The following is a 20097-nucleotide window of genomic DNA, read 5'->3' on the forward strand; positions in this document are numbered from 1 at the left end:
TTAATATCGAACATGGGGACCCGAAAGGTTCGAGACCATTCAAGTTTGGCTTTCTACCATGCATGAGTTCATAACAAGTTTTATTTAATCTTTTAACAGTTAAAACACGATTAAGGATATAAAAGGCTGTGGCAACAGCTTCAGCCCAGAACACCACGGGAAGTTTAGCATCTGCCAGCATGGTTCTGGCTCCTTCGATTAGCGTCCTATTCTTCCTCACAGCTACCCCATTTTGTTGCGGAGTATACGGGGCGCTGTACTGATGTTCTATCCCTTTCTGTAAGCAGAACATCTCCATCTGATAATTCTTGAACTCTGTACCATTATCACTCCTGATGTACTTAACCTTTCTCCCAACAATATTTTCAACCTTGGTAATCAAGTTAGTTACCAACTGAACTGTCTCATCTTTTGCCTTCAGAAAGTATACCCAAGAGTATCGAGAGAAATCATCGGTTACAACCAAGCAGTATGACGTTCCACCTAGACTCTTTACATTCACGGGACCAAAGAGATCCATGTGAAGTAGGTCTAGGGCACTGACAATTGAGTTAACCTTCTTGGAGTGATGAGGTTTTTTGTGATGCTTTCCTTTCTTGCACGACAAGCATTGATCTTCAAAGTTAAAATTCTTCAAGGGAACACCAAGCACCAGCCCATTCATAACAATGTAATTCATTTTGCGAAGATGTATATGTCCCATTCTTTGATGCCATAACTCTGACTCAGACTCAGACTCAGTTGCCTTTGACAGAAGACATGACACTTCTGTTGTCATTTCAGTTGACCTCATATCCATTACATACGTGTTCTTTTCTCTTGGAGCTTTCATCACCACCCAGGCCTCTGGTATCTTGAAACCATGATAAAGAACGATTGCCTCATTTTTAGTAAAATGCACTGTGTATTCTTTGTCACAAATCTGAGACACACTCAACAAGTTATGCTTCAACTCTTCCACAAAATTCACCTTCTCTAACTTCATTCTTTCATTTGTCACAGTTCCAATACCACTGATTCTACCTCCACTCTCTCCAGCGAAAATAACCCTTCCTCCTTGAACAGATTTCCAGTCACGTAACAAATTCTTGTTACCAGTCATGTGCCGGGAACAGCCACTGTCAACAACCCACAGATTGTTTACAGCCCTGTTTTACTGTTCCTGCACAATTAAAGAAATAGATTAAAATCTAGGGACCCAAGACCTACTGGTCTTGGGTCGATTAAATCTGTTGACCGGCATCCAGTACTTTGGTTGCCCAAAGTCAGTTTGAGAACGGTTTCTGTAAGTTCTGAAAGGAAACCTTCTAGAGGACTGGCTATGAGGCCATCCAAACCTTAGTGAATTAACTGAATTATAATTGTTGGTTTGGTAGTGACCTGGGAAAAAATGAGACCGATTTCTTTGAAATCTTGGATTAGTCCAATGACTGAAATTTGGTGTGTTCGCATTCTTACCAGTATCATAATTAGTATTCATTTTATTCTCAGTTTTCGGAGGCCTCATACCTCTAAATTTTCTCTGTTTTAGAGGACAATCAGCAATAAGGTGTCCTACTTGATTGCATCTGAAACAACTTCTGTTTTGAACTTTCGTCTCAACAGTTGTTGCAGATGTCGAGGTTGCATTACTACCCGTTTGTCTAACATATGGTGGGACAAACGGATTTAGGGAAGAATTCTTTTCATCGGGCATATATTCCTCCCCACGTTTTAGTAACACTACCTCTTCTTTTATCTCACCCAATTCGGATGACTTGTCCGAATTTGATGAGACAGAGCTAAGGACAGAGATCGCAACGTTAGAACCTGACTTACTCGTCTCGCTCTTATTAACTTCAGTTTCTTTCGTAGAAATTTTGATTGGAACTGTCTGACTAATCTCAACATTCGCAGATTGCTGATTACTAGGATTATAAGTATAGTTATTGTTATACGGTGGTGGAACTTCAGAAAATCCAATTCCCCCTTTGTTAACTGGGGAACGTTGAACACTTATGATGTGATCAAGCATTGCTGAAGAATTTCTAAATTGTTCAATTTTTCTGTTTAGTTCCACCACTTTTACCTAGTAATCAGCTATCTGTTTATCTTTTTCAGCAATTAGTTTGGTTTTTTCTTCTAACACTTCATAACTAAGATCAATTACTTGTATTTTTTCAGCTAGACTGGCTTTAAGACTTCTGATATCTTTTTCACTAGCTTTTATTTTTACCGAGTAACTGTTTTCTCTAGTTTTAGTATAGTGATGATCTTCTTTTAACGTTTTAAATTGTGTGTCCAAACTAACAAACTGATCAGTTATTGTTTTTAATTATTCAGACAGATTTTCACATTGTACACAATGAAGTTCAGAACTTACCTTAGAGAGCTGATCGTTCACTTCTACCATATATGCTTGATTTTCTCCCGTCTCCCTCTCATTTCCTCCAGTTTCGATGTTTACTAAATTAGCATGTTCGAACACTTCCTCAACTTGTATATTCCAGTTGTATCCACCATTCTGTCTAGATACCATAGCCCTATTCTTACTACCTCCCCCATTCTGTTATGTAGGCCTGTTCTGACTTCGTTCGACTCTCTCATTTGTACATTCCTTAGCAAAGTGACCATTTTGTTGACAGTTGTAACATCGAACCTTTGATTTATCAAACCCTGGTCTTTCTCCAACGAACTTTCTACTCGTTTTCTTCATGAATCTCTTTACCCTTCTTACTATCATAGCCATCTGCCACTGCAGGTCCATCTCTTCCAAATCATCAGCATCAATCTGATCATAGTTTTCATCCAAAGTTGCAGGGTCGACTATTTTACCTTTGATGTAGTTCTCATAAGATGCAATGAAGGATGCATATAGAGCAAACTGCTGTTCAGCTGATTTAACACTCATGGGCATCTGTGAGTAGTTGTATCTTGGTACATTCGACGAGAAATTTCCAGTTGTGGCTTGAGGTTTTGAAGGATTACTACCTCCAGCTACGAAACATACGTCGCCATCCATATTGAGAATCACATGACCATCTCGAGTTGAGTTTGAGTTTGATTCTCCCTTTGAGTAGTAGGCAGTGGATTCTGATTTTGAACTTAAGCTTGGATTGACTTTCGCACCATACATTCCCGGATCCTGAACCTGATCAGTTGGTGTCTCCTTCCGAACCATGTTAAGTTCAAAATTTCGTAACTTATTGACTGCTGTTTCCAAATCAATCTTGGCAAAGTCTTTATCCTCTCTCATCAGAACCGTGTACATTTCCCATTTCGGTGGAAGAGCATCAAGAAGTTTCTCTACTATCTCTTCTTCCTTGTATTCAATGGAGTAATTACTAAGTTCGGTCATCAAGTGATAATATCTTGTGATGATATCGTCAAGTGATTCATTTTTCAAATACTTGAATACAGAGAATTGGGTTTTTAGCAGCTTTGTCTTGGAAGCACGTATCCCCACATTACCTTCATATCTATTTTCTAGTGCTTCCCATAGCTCTCTAGCAGTTTTGTACTTCTTGAAGGTATGAAGAATCTCTTGTGGAAGAGCCATGGTTATTGTTGCATGAGCTTTACTCTCTGCCTCATACATTTTCTTTTCCTCCTCTTCCATCTTACTGTACTTCTTAATTTGTTCACGACCTTCAAACAAGGATGTTGGTGGAATGTATCCATCTTGAATGCAAACCCACATCTTAGCATCTTGATACTTCACATACTGTTCAAACCGATCTTTCAATGCAACGAAATCGGTACCCTTAAGCATTTTTGGAGCTTTAGTTGCTGAACCGGCTTCAACATCCACTTTTACTAGTTCTGTAATGTTTATTGAAGTCATAGTTGAGAGAAACACAACTCGAAATACAAAGAAAGTATTTTTTTTTAAACAGTGACCAGATAGCGAAGTTATTATAACTTCGCTTGGCCTTAACTTCGCTTGGACTTAAATTCGCTTGGACTTAACTTCGCTTGGACTTAACTTCGCCTTCACAGTAACTTCACTTAAACCTTATAAGTTCGCTTAAACCCTACGTAAGATGACGGCAACTTCGCCGGATGAACACAAGGTTTTGCAGGTTTTAATTGGATGTATTGCGAGGTATGCGAAGGTGTTTTGGGGTATATTTGATGGTGGGAGATGGGTAAGACACAAAAACTAGGTATTTCAACGTAAACTCGTTCCGCGAATAGTCGAACGGAACGATCTTTACATCCGTGTGATAATCCCGAACCACACAATCACGAGCAAATGCTCTGATACCAATTGTAGGTTCCCAGCCGGATCTACACAGGAGTATCTCGTAACACGAGGGTGCGGAATCCCCACGTAATACGATACGAGCATAAGATAGATAATACGTTGAACCGATAAACAAACACACGTCACAATACTAATAAGCACGATTGTATTGCAACACTTCAACACGTGATATCAGTAATCACCAATACGCGTTCGGAAAAAAACATTATCAAAATAAGTCGAAGTGAGGTTTAAATAGACCTCGACAACTTCGCCTAACATACTAGGCGAAGTTGTCATAACTTCGCTTATCTCCAAGTTCGCCTACATCCCAGGCGAACTTGTGCAAAACAATATTCAAAACCAAAACTAACAATCTAACACGATTACAGACACATACAAAACACGAGATACTGAACTACTGACATTATGCACCAACACTATTCTTTCTTATAAAAAAATAGTTCCTACACAAAATAACATAACACATGTAAATAAACAAATTACATATTATTATTCTGTGTATAATTGATATATTACCTACATAGCAAAACACATAACATATCATACATACACAACTAATACATATCCTACACATCAAAAGAAACTTATACACTGTATCACAATGTATTCCCACACACGAAATTTTATTATATCTCTATTTCAATTTTTATATTTTCAGCCATTAAAAAGAAAACCAAATCATTCAAAATAATTTTTTTTTGGATTCGTGTATGCCAAATTCCATAAAAACATTCTACATGTATGAAACTGTACAAATCATGAATAAAAACATCACATTACAAAAAAAATTAAGTTAATTCGATCCTCCAAAATAATCCCGAATCCATAAATGAATAAAACTCTTAAACCAAATTATGTATGTAGCCACAATCAAATGTGGTTATTGTCATCAACCTTCAGCGTACGTTTAACATTGATTTTCACCAAAGTCTCGCCTTTTTTGTTTGTGAATTTTCAAAACATCACACGTCTTTCGATCTGTTTAAAAACAAAGACAATATACATCAAAAAAACACATAAAAAAACTTACTATATAATAAACATGAAAACATACATTACAAACATTATGTATTATTTAACATATGTGCAACTAATTTATACCTACCAAACTACTAGGCAAAGACTAAATAGTAGCAAAGACAAGCAATCAACAGTAAGATTCCATAAACAATATAAGTAATTCATAAGCACTTTCATAACTACTCCCTACACAACAATTCAGAAATAATCAACAGTAAGATTACATCAAAACTATCACTATAAAATTGTGTTTACCCTGTTAGATGAAGCCTTTACAAGTGAAATTCTGATATCAACGTTTAGTATCAGTCAATTAAGTTATAGTTAGACAAATAATTTGTCATTAGCTATTTTATTAATTTAAACATGGTCATAAGCAATTTTATTATTTAAAGTGCTTTTTATTAATGTATCCAACAATACCATCCATTAATTTATGCACAAATCTCTCAAAACCCACCTTTTTTTTATTTTTTTTGCTGCATATAAGAAAATAGCAATGTTAAAAAAATGATACATATAACATACACAACCTACAAATCAGAACCTACAAAAACATAAACATCCTAGACAACCTACATCGCAAAACCTACAATACATGCACATCCTAAACAACCTACACTGCATAAACTATGATAACATACACTACCTAAACAACCTACACAACACACAACAAACATCTTTTTCTAGCATCCTACATTGTATACACTACACATAACATACATTACATATTATGTTGACACCCTACATTGCACATAACGTATGTTACCATCTTCTTTTAGCATCATCCATTGCATGTAACATACATTACCATATTCTTTTGGCACCCTACACATCCTACGCTGCATATAACATATATTGTCATCTTCTTTTGGCATCCTACACTGCAGATAACATATAATATGTAGGTTGTTTGACATCCTACATAACCTACACATTTTTTTGCCAAGCTCACATGTTTTACCTGTAGGCTATGCCTACACACAACCAACACATTGCAAAAAAAAAATAAAAATAAAATACATTCACTATAATTGCATAACCTACCCACAACAAACACGTTGCAAAAAAATTAATTACAATATCTTTTAACTAGTTAACTATCAAAGCACCATTGTATACCACAGATTTTATACATACTCAAATGACCTTTGTATTCACTATCGCAATCAAGACTCCAACATATAATTAGGGGTTGTCGTTATAAAAAAAGTAGGAAAAACTTGAAATCGGATGAAGAAAAAAAAAGTAACATTTTTTACTACCAATTAAGTTCAAGATTTAATAGAAAAAAAGTAGGAAAAAAAACTTGAAATTGGATGAAGAACCAAAAAAACTAACATCTTTTAACCACTGATTAAGTTCTGGAATAACATAATTAAAGATCTTCCTACATCGATAACAACATATAATAAACGCAATTTGACAAACAACAATAATCTAACCTTCGATATCGTCGGCTCCTAAACCACCGGCTGTTAGGCCACTCATAGCTCATGACGTGATAAAAAAACCCTAGGTTTCTATCAGCAAAACAACCCCTTTTATGCAAAATTGATGAACAGTTTCCCCTAAGTGAATGAAGATCCTATGAATCCCCTGATTATTGTGAGATTGAGTTTTTGTGTTAATTTTGGAAGTATGGTATTTTGGAAGTTATCAATAATTAGTGAAACTTTAAGTCTGGTATTTTAATTATTAGGTGTAACTTTTAACGTTTCTTTTAAAGCACAAATTACTACACTACCCTTTTCTATTAAAATGACATTAAATCATTGACCAACTAATTACAAAAATGTCATAGTTAATGTATTGATCAATGGCTATAAATCACTTCTCACACTTCTTGCAATAACTTGACTTTTCTCTTGAACCATCCCCTCTATATCTATATCTATATCTATACTACATTATTATTATTATTATTATTATAATAATAATAAGGATACACACCTTTTCATCTTCCATTTCTCTCTCTCTTAGAGACGTCGTATTATTTATGATACCTCCACCGCCGGCCAACTCAATTACTTTTAACGATTTCCTCCGGCGAACTTCTTCAAATACTGCTTAAATTGAACAACTGATTGCGTCCATCCGAAAATTGATTGCGTCCTTTTAATTATAATGTCAATCAATTCCGTCTGAAGCCATCAAGATGAATGTGAAACACCCCTACCGTCCGTTTCAATTCTCAATTGGGGATGGATCATATTCAATAAAACAAAACCTAGCAAATGCTTAATTAATTCAGGTCACAAGCCCTATTTCGACTTCCAATTGCCGTCTCTTTTCATCTCTAATCGCTTCCTTCTTCAACAGCCATTATCCAGTTATTCAATTTCGCCTCAAATTCATGTTCAGGGTTTGTAGTTTTGTTATATTAGGTTTACCTTTGATTTTTTATGAACTTAATTGATTACTTTTAACAACTTTCATATTTTGTTAGTAATTTCTGCAGCCTTTATTATGCAGTTTTGATGTTCTCAATCTTAAGCACACCATTTTGGGTGTAAAGGTTTGGTTCTGTACAACCATGGTTGCAACAAATTAATTCATTCATCACTTATCAATGGTTGCCACACCGGGTTTTAGGAATCTGTAAGATTTTAAAAAATAATGATTTATGCAGGTGGCAAAGGATGAAGGGTTTGAGCTACCCGCACCAGGTAATTTTGCTGTCGGCATGTTCTTCTTGCCGACTTCTGTTACCAGAAGGAAGCAGAGCAAGATTGTGTTCACAAAGGTATTTCAAGAATTTAAATGATGAATTATTATTACTTTAAATATTCAAAAACAAGGTTTATGATCTTTATGCAGTTTATGTTGAATTCGGTTTAAAAGTTTACATTTTTGGTTTTAGGTTGCTGAGTCACTTGGGCACACGGTTCTTGGTTGGCGTACGGTCCCGACAGATATTTCTGGTTTCGGCAAATACGCTTTACAAACCGAACCCGTTATCGAACAAGTGTTCCTCACTCTCACCCCCAAGTCAAAAGTCGATTTTGAGCGACAGGTATACATTATTTATTTCCTTGCATTTGACCATTTTAACCTTTTTAAATACGAGACGATCTTTATATTTATATTTGTCTTATATTTGCAGATGTACATACTAAGACGGGTTTCAATGGTAGCCATTCGGGCTGCATTGAACCTTCAACACGGTGGGGTCCGTGACTTCTATATATGTTCTTTATCATCTAGGTTTGTTTTCCTTGAGATTATTAATTATTGACTATTTAATATTTATATAATTTATTTATTTATTATTATTTTTTCATTGAATGTAGAACTGTGGTGTATAAAGGTCAGTTGAAACCAAACCAGCTGAAGGAGTATTATCACGCGGATCTCGGGAACGAAAGGTTTACGAGCTACATGGCACTGCTAAATATATTTTTTCATAAACTTGATTCTTTGTCTGCTGACATGACACTTAACAACAGCATTGGATCAACCGGTTAACGGGATGCTGGATTGGATTCTTCAGTGGTGAGTTGGCATTAAGAAGTGTTTTGCTCACTTCTTGAAGATAAGACCCCTCGTGTTCACCATCCGTATATTATTGGTTCAGTCACAAGTGTACTTTGATGCTAACTTTTACAGCCATTTTAATAATGTTATTGACTAAATAATATCGGTTGTACAGATTCATTCTCGGTTTTCAACCAACACGTTTCCTAGCTGGGATCGTATTAGTCAATACATTTATGGTCTTATGGGCCAGCCCTAGGCTTATGTCAGCCGGCCCTAGAAATCTATTGTAGATCTATAAATATAGAACCTATTGTATTATGTTAAACATAATCAATATACAATCTTTCACCAAGTTTATCTTGGTATTAGAGCTTAGGGTTCTGACCCACTTCTTTCTGCCGCCACTCTCCACAATACACTTATATCATCTTTCTTCTTTCCAGATCCATTACATACCATGGCTGATCAACAACTTACAGCCTTCACCACCACAGAGAAAACTTCACACAACTCTCATAAGTTTGGTTTCACTCTATCCCCTACAAACTATGGTCACTGGAAACTTATGATTCAACCCTTTCTCACTACACATAGCCTATTCGGTTATGTTGATGGGAGTATTCCATGTCCTTCTCCCACCATCTCCGCTCCAAGAACCTCTGCAAAGGAGGATACAACACTTGTCACCCAATCAAACCCCAATTACACGATCTGGTTGTGCAATGATGCACATGTTAGGATGCTAATTATCTCAACCATCTCTGAAACATCCTTTCAACACGTGCAAGGTGTTACCTCACGTGACCTTTGGCTTGGTCTTGAACGAGCCTATGCCCCACACACTTCTTCTAGAGAATTTACATTGAAGGCACAATTGTTAAAAATACAAATGGAGAAAGACGAGACATCTGCTGCATATCTTGCAAGGGCACAAGAGTATGCAAATGCCCTTGCAAATATTGGCCAACCCATGCCCGACAAAGATATTTTTATGCTTGTTGTTGCAGGTCTTCGTGAGGAGTACAACGGAGTCAAACAAACCCTCTTTGCTAGACAATATACAACTGTCTTCAATGAACTCCCTGGTCTTCTTGAAGATCATGAGTTTATGATCCAAAAATCAGCCCCTGCAATTCCAAATGCTCAAGCTTTTACAGCTGCCATAGCAGCTATTACACCTTCGGTTCCAACTGATACAGTTCAGGCACTTCAACAACTTGTTAGCCGTCTTGGTTTTCAGTTACAACCATCTTCTGTTTCATCACCCGCCACCGCACCTCAAGCTTTTTACACAAACAGGCCCGGTCAGTCCAACTATAGTCGCGGCCGTGGCGGTCGTGGCAGCCGTGGGAACAACTTCTACAACCGCAGCCCGGAAAGCACCTCTCGTAATTCAGGTCAAGGTCAGTTTAGTTGGGCTACAAATCAAAACATGGTATGGGGTTCTTGTAACAGGTGTGGAATTGGACATGTGCCATTTGAATGCCCAAAACGAGATCCCTCCACCTTCCAAACGAGACAACCGTCCGCCAATTATGCAGATTATCGCTCACAAGCGTCTACTTCGTGGCTTCCGGACATAGGTTCTAATCACCATGTAGCACCGGATTTGTCTGGTTTTGACTCCGCAGAATCTTACTACGGTGATGATCATCTTCGTGTTGGTAATGGTAACGCTCTTCCCATTTTACATATCGGTTCATCAAAACTTTTCTCACTTAACAAAACCTTTCACTTAACAATGTCCTTCATGTACCTGAGATCAAACAACACCTTCTTTCTGTACAAAAAATTTGTGAGGATAATCATGTTTATTTTGAATTTCATGCTACATTTTTTTGCTGTGAAGGACAATTCTACCCACACTACCCTCCTCACGAGTCCAAGTGACGATGGACTCTACTCTATCAAACTACCACTCCATCAACATCCAAAAGTTGCTTTTTCGACATCTCGAACTTCAACAACCACATGGCATCAACGTTTGGGACATCCACATTCCCAGTTATGTCAGACTATGCTTTCTAAATATTGTTTACCTATTTCTGCAAAGACTTTTGATTCTCATTGCATTGCTTGTTCTGTTGGAAAATCTTCCAAACTTAATTTATTGTCTGCTGATTATAAAAGTACTCGTATTTTGGATTCAGTTTTCTGTGATGTTTGGGGACCAGCCCCTATGACTTCGTTTGATGGTTATAACTACTTTCTTTTGTGTGTTGACCATTTCTCTAAATTTATGTGGTTTCCTTTAAAACAAAAATCAGATGTGTTTGCCACCTTTACACAATTTGTCACTATGGCTGAACGACAATTCTCCACTAAACTAAAAACTGTGCAGACCGATTGGGGTGGGGAATTCAGAAATCTTTCATCTTTTTTTGCCTCTATTGGCGTTATTCACCGTCTCTCTTGTCCTCACACCAGCGAACAAAATGGTGTTGTTGAAAGACGTCATCGTCATGTTGTTGAAACGGGCTTAACATTAATGGCACAATCCCATGCCCCTCAACGTTTCTGGCATTATACTTTTGAAACTGCCGTCTACCTAATAAATATAATGCCCCCTCGTATAAATTCCAACACCAGCCCCTTCGAACACTTATACCACCGTAAACCTGATTTCTCCTTTCTTCGCGTGTTCGGTTGCCAGTGCTTTCCTCACCTTCGTTCTTATAATCCCAACAAAATGGATTTTCGATCTACACCTTGTATTTTTCTTGGGTATTGCACCTATCATCACGGGTATCGATGCTTAGACCTCGTCACAGAACGTATTTATATTGCCCGTCACGTTCGGTTCAACGAAAATTCTTTTCCTTTCCTTACTAAACCCACCACCTCCTCCCCAAATTCATCTCCTGATCCATATGTTTCATCTTATCCCATAACTTCCATTCCCCTAAACATGGTGGATTCTTGAAATACCACCACAACCCCACCACCCGACCCTAGTCATACACACTCTACAGATCCACCAACTCGTACTTACACCCGCTGGTCCACAACAAACCCGGTTCCCACTTCCCCAGCCTTTGACCGATACCATCAGTCAACCACTATTCACCCAACAAGCACCACTCAGCCATCTTCTACCACCCTACAATCTGACCAGCCGATTAACGACTTTAATCCACCTGATCCACAACCTATTTCAGCCCCCCAATCAACTCACACACCTACTCCAAACCCAAACCCAAACCCACCTCCTCCACAACGCCAAAATCCAGCTAACCTACGCCCACAGCCCAAACAAACTAAACCATACAATCCCTCGTCATTTCAAACCTCCATTCCTACATCTCACACAGAACCCTCCACCTTTACCGTTGCCAGGCCATGGCGGACGAATACTCAGCTCTTATCCGTAATGGTACCTGGTCTTTGGTTCCTTGTGTTCCACATACTAATGTGGTTGATTGCAAATGGGTATATAAAGTTAAAAGAGACCAAAATAGGGCAATTAAGCGCTACAAGGCGCGTCAAGTCGCTAAAGGTTTTAATCAACAACCTGGTATAGACTATACTGAAACATTTAGTCCAGTAGTGAAATCCACTACAATCAGGGTCGTTTTATCATTAGCTGTCACCAAACAATGGTCTCTACGACAGCTTGATGTTCAAAATGCTTTCTTACATGGTGATCTGAAGGAAACAATATATTTGAAGCAACCACAAGGCTTTGTTGACCCTCGTAAGCCAAATCATGTGTGCCTTTTGCATAAGTCTTTGTATGGCCACAAACAGGCACCACGGGCTTGGTTTGAACGACTCTCTTCTGCTTTACTTGCTCTCGGATTTAGGGGATCTAGAACAGATCCTTCCTTGTTTATTTATTCTGGTAAAGGGACACTTTTGTATATGCTAGTATATGTCGATGACATTATTTTAAAAGGTAACAACAATCAGGCTATCAATCATGTGGTGCAATGTCTTAGTAAATCGTTTGCAATACAAGACATGGGGCCCTTATCGTATTTTATGGGTATTGAGGTGATTCGTAAAGGTTCCGATATCATTCTTTCACAACAGAAGTACATTAATGAATTATTGGACCGGGCGAAATTGTCCCAGTCCAAACCGGTTACATCACCGTGCGCGACAGGTAACCCTCTTTATCTTGGTGACAGCTCTCAGTTTGAGGATCCAGTAAAATATAGACAAGTGGTTGGTGCATTACAATATGTTACTCTCTCCCGGCCTGATATCACATTTGCGGTTAATAAAGTTTGTCAGTTCATGCATTCTCCTACTGACAATCACTGGTCTGCTGTAAAACGCATCTTACGATATTTACATGGAACTGCTAGTCATGGTCTCTTGATTTCCAGCTCCTCATCTCCTGTTTTGCATGCCTATACGGATGTTTCCTTTCATCAGTTGACCGCCTTTTCTGATGCTGAATGGGCTGGATGCCTGGATGACCGTCGATCCACGGGAGGATATGCTATTTATCTTGGGTCAAATCTTATTTCATGGTCAGCTAGAAAACAAAAGACTGTATCTCGGTCATCTACCGAATCTGAATATTAGGCTTTGGCCGATACGGTTTGTAAGGCCCCGTTACCGGTGCCTCACATTTGGACGTTGGATTTACTCATTCACATAGTTCTAATAATCAGAGTTAATAGAAACATTCGCGGAAAATAAAACTTTCATAAAACATTACCCATCAATCCATAATTCGTCTTAAATAACATATTGTCTTTAAAGCATAAACTAATAAACGTCTTTAGTCTTGCGATGCCAGCCTCTTATTCGATGCCACGTGTCCCCTCAAGCGAGCTGCCTCATTCTACTCACCTGCGTGCATACTAAAAGTCAGCTACGCTAAGTGAGTTCTAGTTAATTACATAACATACAATACATTCATAAGTACATCCTTTCGTACTTTCGTTTATCATATACTTACCTTCGCACTTTCTTTCTTACATATACTTACCTTACGTTTTAAAGAGCATTACGCCCTATAACCTTCGCATATATTATTAGGGTATGCAACCCTTTAACCTTTGCATATATTATTAGGGTATGCAACCCTTTAACCTTCGCATATATTATTAGGGTATGCAACCCTTTATCCTTCGCATATATTATTAGGGTATGCAACCCTTTAACATTACCTTACATTTCATTATCATATCCGTACAATTAATACCATACACAACATAATCGTACATACTCCCTTATTCACATACGCATTTCATACCTACTATACTATACTTACCTTAACAATACGTGCAATACCCGAAGGTCGTTCACGTATTGTCAAGCATACATACATAACTATCACAATCGTCAATAAGACATACACTTACCATTTAAGGTAAGTGTATTAACATTCACATCGAGTATGCACACAGCCCCGAAAACATAACAAGGAAATGGGGCTAGAAACTCACCTGAAGTCGGTTACGTTCACCGTTGATGGTAATCCCTTTCTTTAGTTGTGCACGGCTGACTGTATAATAATTACACGTATCAATTAACTATCACTACTCGTATCATCTTTCTAGTCTTAGTTATTACCCATAACGAACGGGGGTCTGGGGGTAGCGCCCTTAGCAGTGGGGTTCTAGGGGCGGCAGCCCCTAGAAGGGTCCAAGGGGCAGAGCCCCTGGCTAGGGTCGAGCTGCCAGGTCAGCTTGGAAAAATATTTATTTACATTAACTATCTTAACACATTTTCCATTAGGATTTTAATTTATTTTCTAAGACGCATTAAGTCTGATTCCTATCTGATTCGTTTCCTTAAATGTAAGCGAACATACGTGTTAGGCGAACTTAATTTAAACGAACTTAAACTTTCAACGAACCTAAACTTTAGCGAATTTAAGTATATGCGAACTTAAGTAAGCGAACTTGTATTAGGCGAAGTTCACAGCTTGGCGAACTTAAGCTAAGCGAAGTTAATCATTCGGCGGACTTAGCCTTAGGCGAAATTAATGTTAGGCGAACTTAGTGCTCGGCGAATATGCTTCGCGAACATGCAGGCGAACTTACTGGGGAACGAAGTTGATCAGGAGCGAACTTGGCATGCAGCGAAGTTATCCAGCTGCAGCCCTGTTTGTCCCTAGTCCTCCCGGTAATCACCATCGTTCAACCTGAAATCCCCGGGTATGGCATTTAACCATCCCGCGATCATTCCTGTGGTCGTTTTGGATTTGATTTGGCCCGAAAACATGTAAAGTTTGGACCTTTAATTTCAAAAACGTTCAATACAAGACCTTCGGTTTATCTTAAACGATTCACAAGCAGACGCGGGTTTTCTTAAGTTTGTTTCTAACATCAAGTTCACAACTTTACGTTCCATTTACACCTGGTCTAATCTCGTTCTAAGTTTCAAGGTTAAACGTTAATAAAAACGTAAACTTTAAGATCAAAACATACCTTTTCGTGTTCGTTGGATCTCGTTTGGCTTGATTAAGAATCCTAGATCTTGTATATAGCTCGTGTAATAAAGATCTACTTGAACTATCGTCTACTCGATCCCTAACTTCGCCCCAACCCTCACGGCCGTGTATATATGTGTGCAGGTGTGTGTGTTTTTGAGTGTGATAGGCAAATATGGAAGGTAAGAATGAGGATTAGGGTTTTAGGATGGTTTAAGGGGTATTTATATCCCTTAAAGCCCATGGACCTAAGGCCCATTACCCTTTAATCCACCATAATTATTCCAAGTCCATGACATTTTCCTTGTTAGTATTAATTACTTATTTAGGCCTAATAACCAAAAGCGACTTTATTTTATTAAATATGAAAATTTAAGATGTTACACGGTTGCTGAATTGACTTGGCTTGAAACATTATTAAGAGAACTTCGTGTCCCAATGCACTCTGCTCCTACTCTATGGTGTGACAATCTAGGAGCTACATATCTATCTGCTAATCCGGTTTTTCATGCTAGAACAAAACATGTGGAAGTAGATTTTCACTTCGTTCGAGAGAAAGTTGCACAAAGAAGGCTATCAGTTCAGTTTATCTCTACACATGATCAAATTTCCGATGTGTTCACAAAGCCGCTACCATCAGATCGTTTTCTATTCTTAAAGTCCAAGCTAAGAGTCGGTCCCCGGCCTTAGCTTGAGGGAGAGTATTAGTCAATACATTTATGGTCTTATGGGCCAGCCCTAGGCTTATGTTAGCCGGCCCTAGAAATCTATTGTAGATCTATAAATATAGAACCTATTGTATTATGTTAAACACAATCAATATACAATCTTTCACCAAGTTTATCTGATCGTGTACAACCGATGCGTGTTCTTGAACATAACGGTGAAATTAACACGCTTAGAGGAAATGTTAATTGGTAAACACTTTATTTTGCACTCTAATGTGTACATTTATATATGAAAAAAATAATTAGGTGTTTGTTTATTAAAGATGAAAGCGCGTGAGGGGCTTTTAAAATGCAAAGACCTCGGCCTCTCAAAGAACGAGATGAAGAAGCTTCTTCCTATCGTGGACGCCAACTCATCGTAATAATGTCTTTACAGCATTTGATAAGAATTGTTTGTTTTTTTTTAATATTAATATTTTGTTTATTGTTTAGGTGCTTTTGATGGTGTTTTGGAGCTTTTAGTACGAGCGGGCAGAAGTCTACCGAGGCGGTTATGATGATGATCCTCGAAGCATGGCAAAATGACAAGAACATGGATCCTCAAATGAAGGCTTTATATGAATATTGCTCGGCTTTGATGGAACCATAGACTGGTCCAGTGTCCTATGCCTCACTCTTCCCACCTCATCAAAGTAAGCCTTTTCCACTTGTTCAACTTGTTATATGTTTTAGTTGAATACATGATATTCCAGTAATAATAATAATAATAATAATAATAATAATACTCAATCAATCATATAGGATGAACGAATGCAAGATTATCGGTTTTTATGTCAAGCGAAGTCAGAAGCAACTCATGGCTCGCTTGATATTGGATTGTTTGTAAACGAGACGAGCGGACTCCCTTTGTAGTCCAAGGGTTTGTAACGAGTGAGCTCTAGCTAAACATTTTAGTTCGCTAAGATAAACAAGCTGAACTTATTTACCCTTTTTTTCCCTTATGTAATGACTTGTACTTATTTTCCCTTTTTTTACCTCTGTTTATTTTAACTTGGTCGTTTTATTATTTGATGAAACAACATATGAAACGTGGTATGGTTAAAACGGGTTCTTTCCAAAAACGTGAACGGTCAAAATTTTTTACTTTCCGATACGGATCTGTTAGTAAATGAGCCAATCCCGAGCCAAGGTAAGATTGACTCGTTGGCTCGCTCATTACACTTGTTTACCTTGTTTGTTGCCTTGTCTAAATTAAAGCTCAATGAACACCTTGGATTTTTGGGGCAAATTAGTCATACTAAATTGAACTGTAAAGAATCAGTAAAGGTTTATGTTAATAGGGGTGTGCAACGTGTCCGACCTGGACCGGAACTGGAACCGATTTGAATAATTTCTCAAACCCGGAACAGGACCTATTACAAATGGGTCGGTCCGGGTATATAAACCGGTTCTGCGTGACGGATTTGACGGGTTTAACAAGTTCCTTAACAAAATGAAGAAACTATGGTAAACTCTTTGTTTGATTGATTTCTTCCCAATAAGCCTAATAATATTTACAACATATACTCTTAAGTAACCTTTCATCTATCACAAAAAGTACATAACCTGTTGCATTAATAGTGACAGCACAAAACCTGATTTTGAAAGTATGATAACAACATAACCTGAATTACATCAAAAACAATACAAATTTATAATACAACATCGACAATAAGCAACTCCTGGTTTGGTCAGTATCTTTCGGTTTCATGCACACCCATTGACTCATCAATTGGATAGCATAAATTAACTTATTGTTTCTTGGAAAGGTTTGACCTGTACAAGCTTGCAACAAAATGCCCAAAATAGATTTAACTCTTAATGTCAAAGTCCAAACACAACAATTAAATTTCAACTCCAACCCCAACCATAAAGTTTCAGGTTACTTGATCTTTTATTTGAATCAGTTTTTGAATTTGTTTTATAGTAGGAATATTATGTTGTTGTGGCAGATATAGGATGCTGGAGTTGGCATAACATGAATCTGCATCTAATGATTGGTTTAGGCTGAAGTTTACAACGAAAATAGAAACAATATGTGGCATGTTGAGGACCTGAAACAAAACAAAGGTCGAAGTCAACAGTTGACCAAGATTCTGAAAACATCGAAATAGTAAAACAGATAGTTCAGTTGATTCTAGACAACACATTTAATTTCAAGGTATAAGAGAACCCATGATCGCTGGCAACTTTTAATGGCACTATATATCCCTTGACATTTTATAAGCCCATTTAACTATTTGCTTATGATCTCTTAAATATATAATTTTTTTTGTATACTATGTAATGGCAAAAGATATTATCGTATTGTTTACTTATGTCATAATTAAGGTTGTTTTTTGATCATTTTGTTTGCCTTTGTTTTGTTTTAGATATTTAGCTTTTTCTTTCATTAGATATATTTATAATATTTGTTAGTAATTAAAAGTTAGTCCTTGTTTTTACTCAGCCTACACTAGCATATGTTGCATTAACCTATAGAAAACTACCGTGCCATCACAACCGTAACGACACCATCAAATTTCCGTCGCATCTATGTTGGGAACCTTACTCATACCGACCTAATCTTCATGGTGTCCCGCCGCAACGCGCGGGCACATCTACTAGTTAGCCTTATATAGATTTAATATAAAAACATGGGAGGGCTTATTGCGGGCTTAACAGGATGCATCTCCACTTCGGTATTGTTGTCAAAAATATTTTCGTGGCCTACATCTATGCTCATGTATCGAAATGGACACGCTTGTCGGGCTGGATAACGGGTTAAAAGAAGTTTTATTGGTACAGATAGAAACAAGTCCTGCTAGGTTGACCAGAAACAATTATTGTCCAAAAGATATAATTCATGATAAATTATCTGTGTGTCATGGAGGCTGGTAAATGAACTGAACGAATTAGAATGGGGCTTGTTTATGTTCGATCGTTTGTCCGATTAACTTTAACTGAACAAACGATGAATAGTAACAGTTAACGAATGGTTCACGAAACATAAATGAGTATAACCAACGAATATAACTAACACAAGTAAACGAATATTATTAAACATAACTAAGCAACATCAATCATTAGAAGTTAAAATGTGAATAGCAATTTATTAGGCCCTAAATATTTTAATAAAATAGATTACAAGTATTTGAATTAAAACGGGAACCATAATCTATACACATTATTTTACTGGAAAATAAGGTTCGTACGGTGAATGTCTGCAAGTTTTCACATGTGAAACATACTAATGGGTGTATGAATAGGCAATGCCTTGTTTAATGTTATTCGTGACTTTAGAAAAGAAGGTACGTGAGTGGAAGTTTTCACATGTGAAAGATTCTTTTGTTTTTGTCTAGAAATTAAAGATCACTTGCTTGCTTTAATTGTACAGCAAATTATCGCACATTCACACCATTTTTAACTTTATTATTATCACACATATCTCAGTTGCTTAAATTCAGTTGATTTAATAATCATGTGACATATTAATCTAACGTAGAACAAAATGATGAAAGTATAGATCGAATTGAATAAAGCATCATGTGACATATTCTAACACGACACCTGCAAATTTTTTACAAAGTATAGGTCATTTAGTAACGTTACCAACAAATAATCTGCGCGCCGCAACACGCGAGTAAACAATTATCAGTATGAAAAAAATATCATAATTATATGATGTTTAGATGATGTTTAAAAGATGCTTTTGATTAATCATTTAATAGGTATTTTTTTATTTGGAGTGTATAAAAGGAGTGACTTGAAGGAATTTGCCAAGAGTTTTTAGAAACATAAAACTAAAGTTTGGAAGGAATTTATCATGTGTTTATAACTATTCTTGATTTGAAAATATAATAATAATGCATAAAGATAAATTAAAAGTCACATAGCATATTTTAAAGATAGATTCTGGCTAGGATGAAGATAGAAAAAGAAAAAAAAAGTTGAAAGGAATAGAGATGATGAATTATGGAAAAGGAGAATCGAACATTTAACCTAGTAAATGAAAATGCATATGAAAATTTCTAAAATATGAATTTATATAAGTAATTAGGCCTACACTTATGTTAAAAGTGGAGATTGAGTCTATTTTTTCACAAGTACGAGTAGTTTGTCATAATAACTTATTTGCAAAGTTTCTACATGCTTAAATGCTAATTTTTGCAACTCATGAAAAATTTTAGGTTCGCCATTGCAAGATATGCATAATGTCATCTGATAATTGTAATTAAACATGGGGCGGCTTTTTCTAATTACACTATGCA

At 37.1% G+C, this 20097-nt stretch overlaps 1 protein-coding gene and 1 long non-coding RNA gene across 2 annotated transcripts; both read left to right on the forward strand.

The window, feature by feature from the left end:
• The first annotated feature begins 7848 nt into the window (after positions 1-7848).
• LOC143558064 (glutamate synthase 1 [NADH], chloroplastic-like) lies at positions 7849-8960 on the forward strand. The gene is made up of 4 exons (XM_077046987.1): positions 7849-8015; positions 8133-8285; positions 8376-8476; positions 8563-8960. Exons 1-4 carry the CDS (start codon positions 7896-7898, stop codon positions 8735-8737), a joined length of 549 nt encoding a protein of 182 aa, XP_076903102.1. The 5' UTR covers positions 7849-7895; the 3' UTR covers positions 8738-8960.
• A 7058-nt stretch (positions 8961-16018) lies between these two features.
• On the forward strand, positions 16019-17896 carry LOC143558065 (uncharacterized). The gene is made up of 5 exons (XR_013139665.1): positions 16019-16057; positions 16139-16234; positions 16301-16500; positions 16610-17278; positions 17800-17896. It is a non-coding gene; the product is annotated as an uncharacterized LOC143558065 (long non-coding RNA).
• Positions 17897-20097: the final 2201 nt, after the last annotated feature.

The sequence above is a fragment of the Bidens hawaiensis genome, unplaced genomic scaffold (genome assembly GCF_021521415.1).
Source record: "Bidens hawaiensis isolate Kalapana, Puna unplaced genomic scaffold, B.hawaiensis_p1.1 tig00019320_1, whole genome shotgun sequence".
Classification (NCBI taxonomy): Eukaryota; Viridiplantae; Streptophyta; class Magnoliopsida; order Asterales; family Asteraceae; genus Bidens; species Bidens hawaiensis.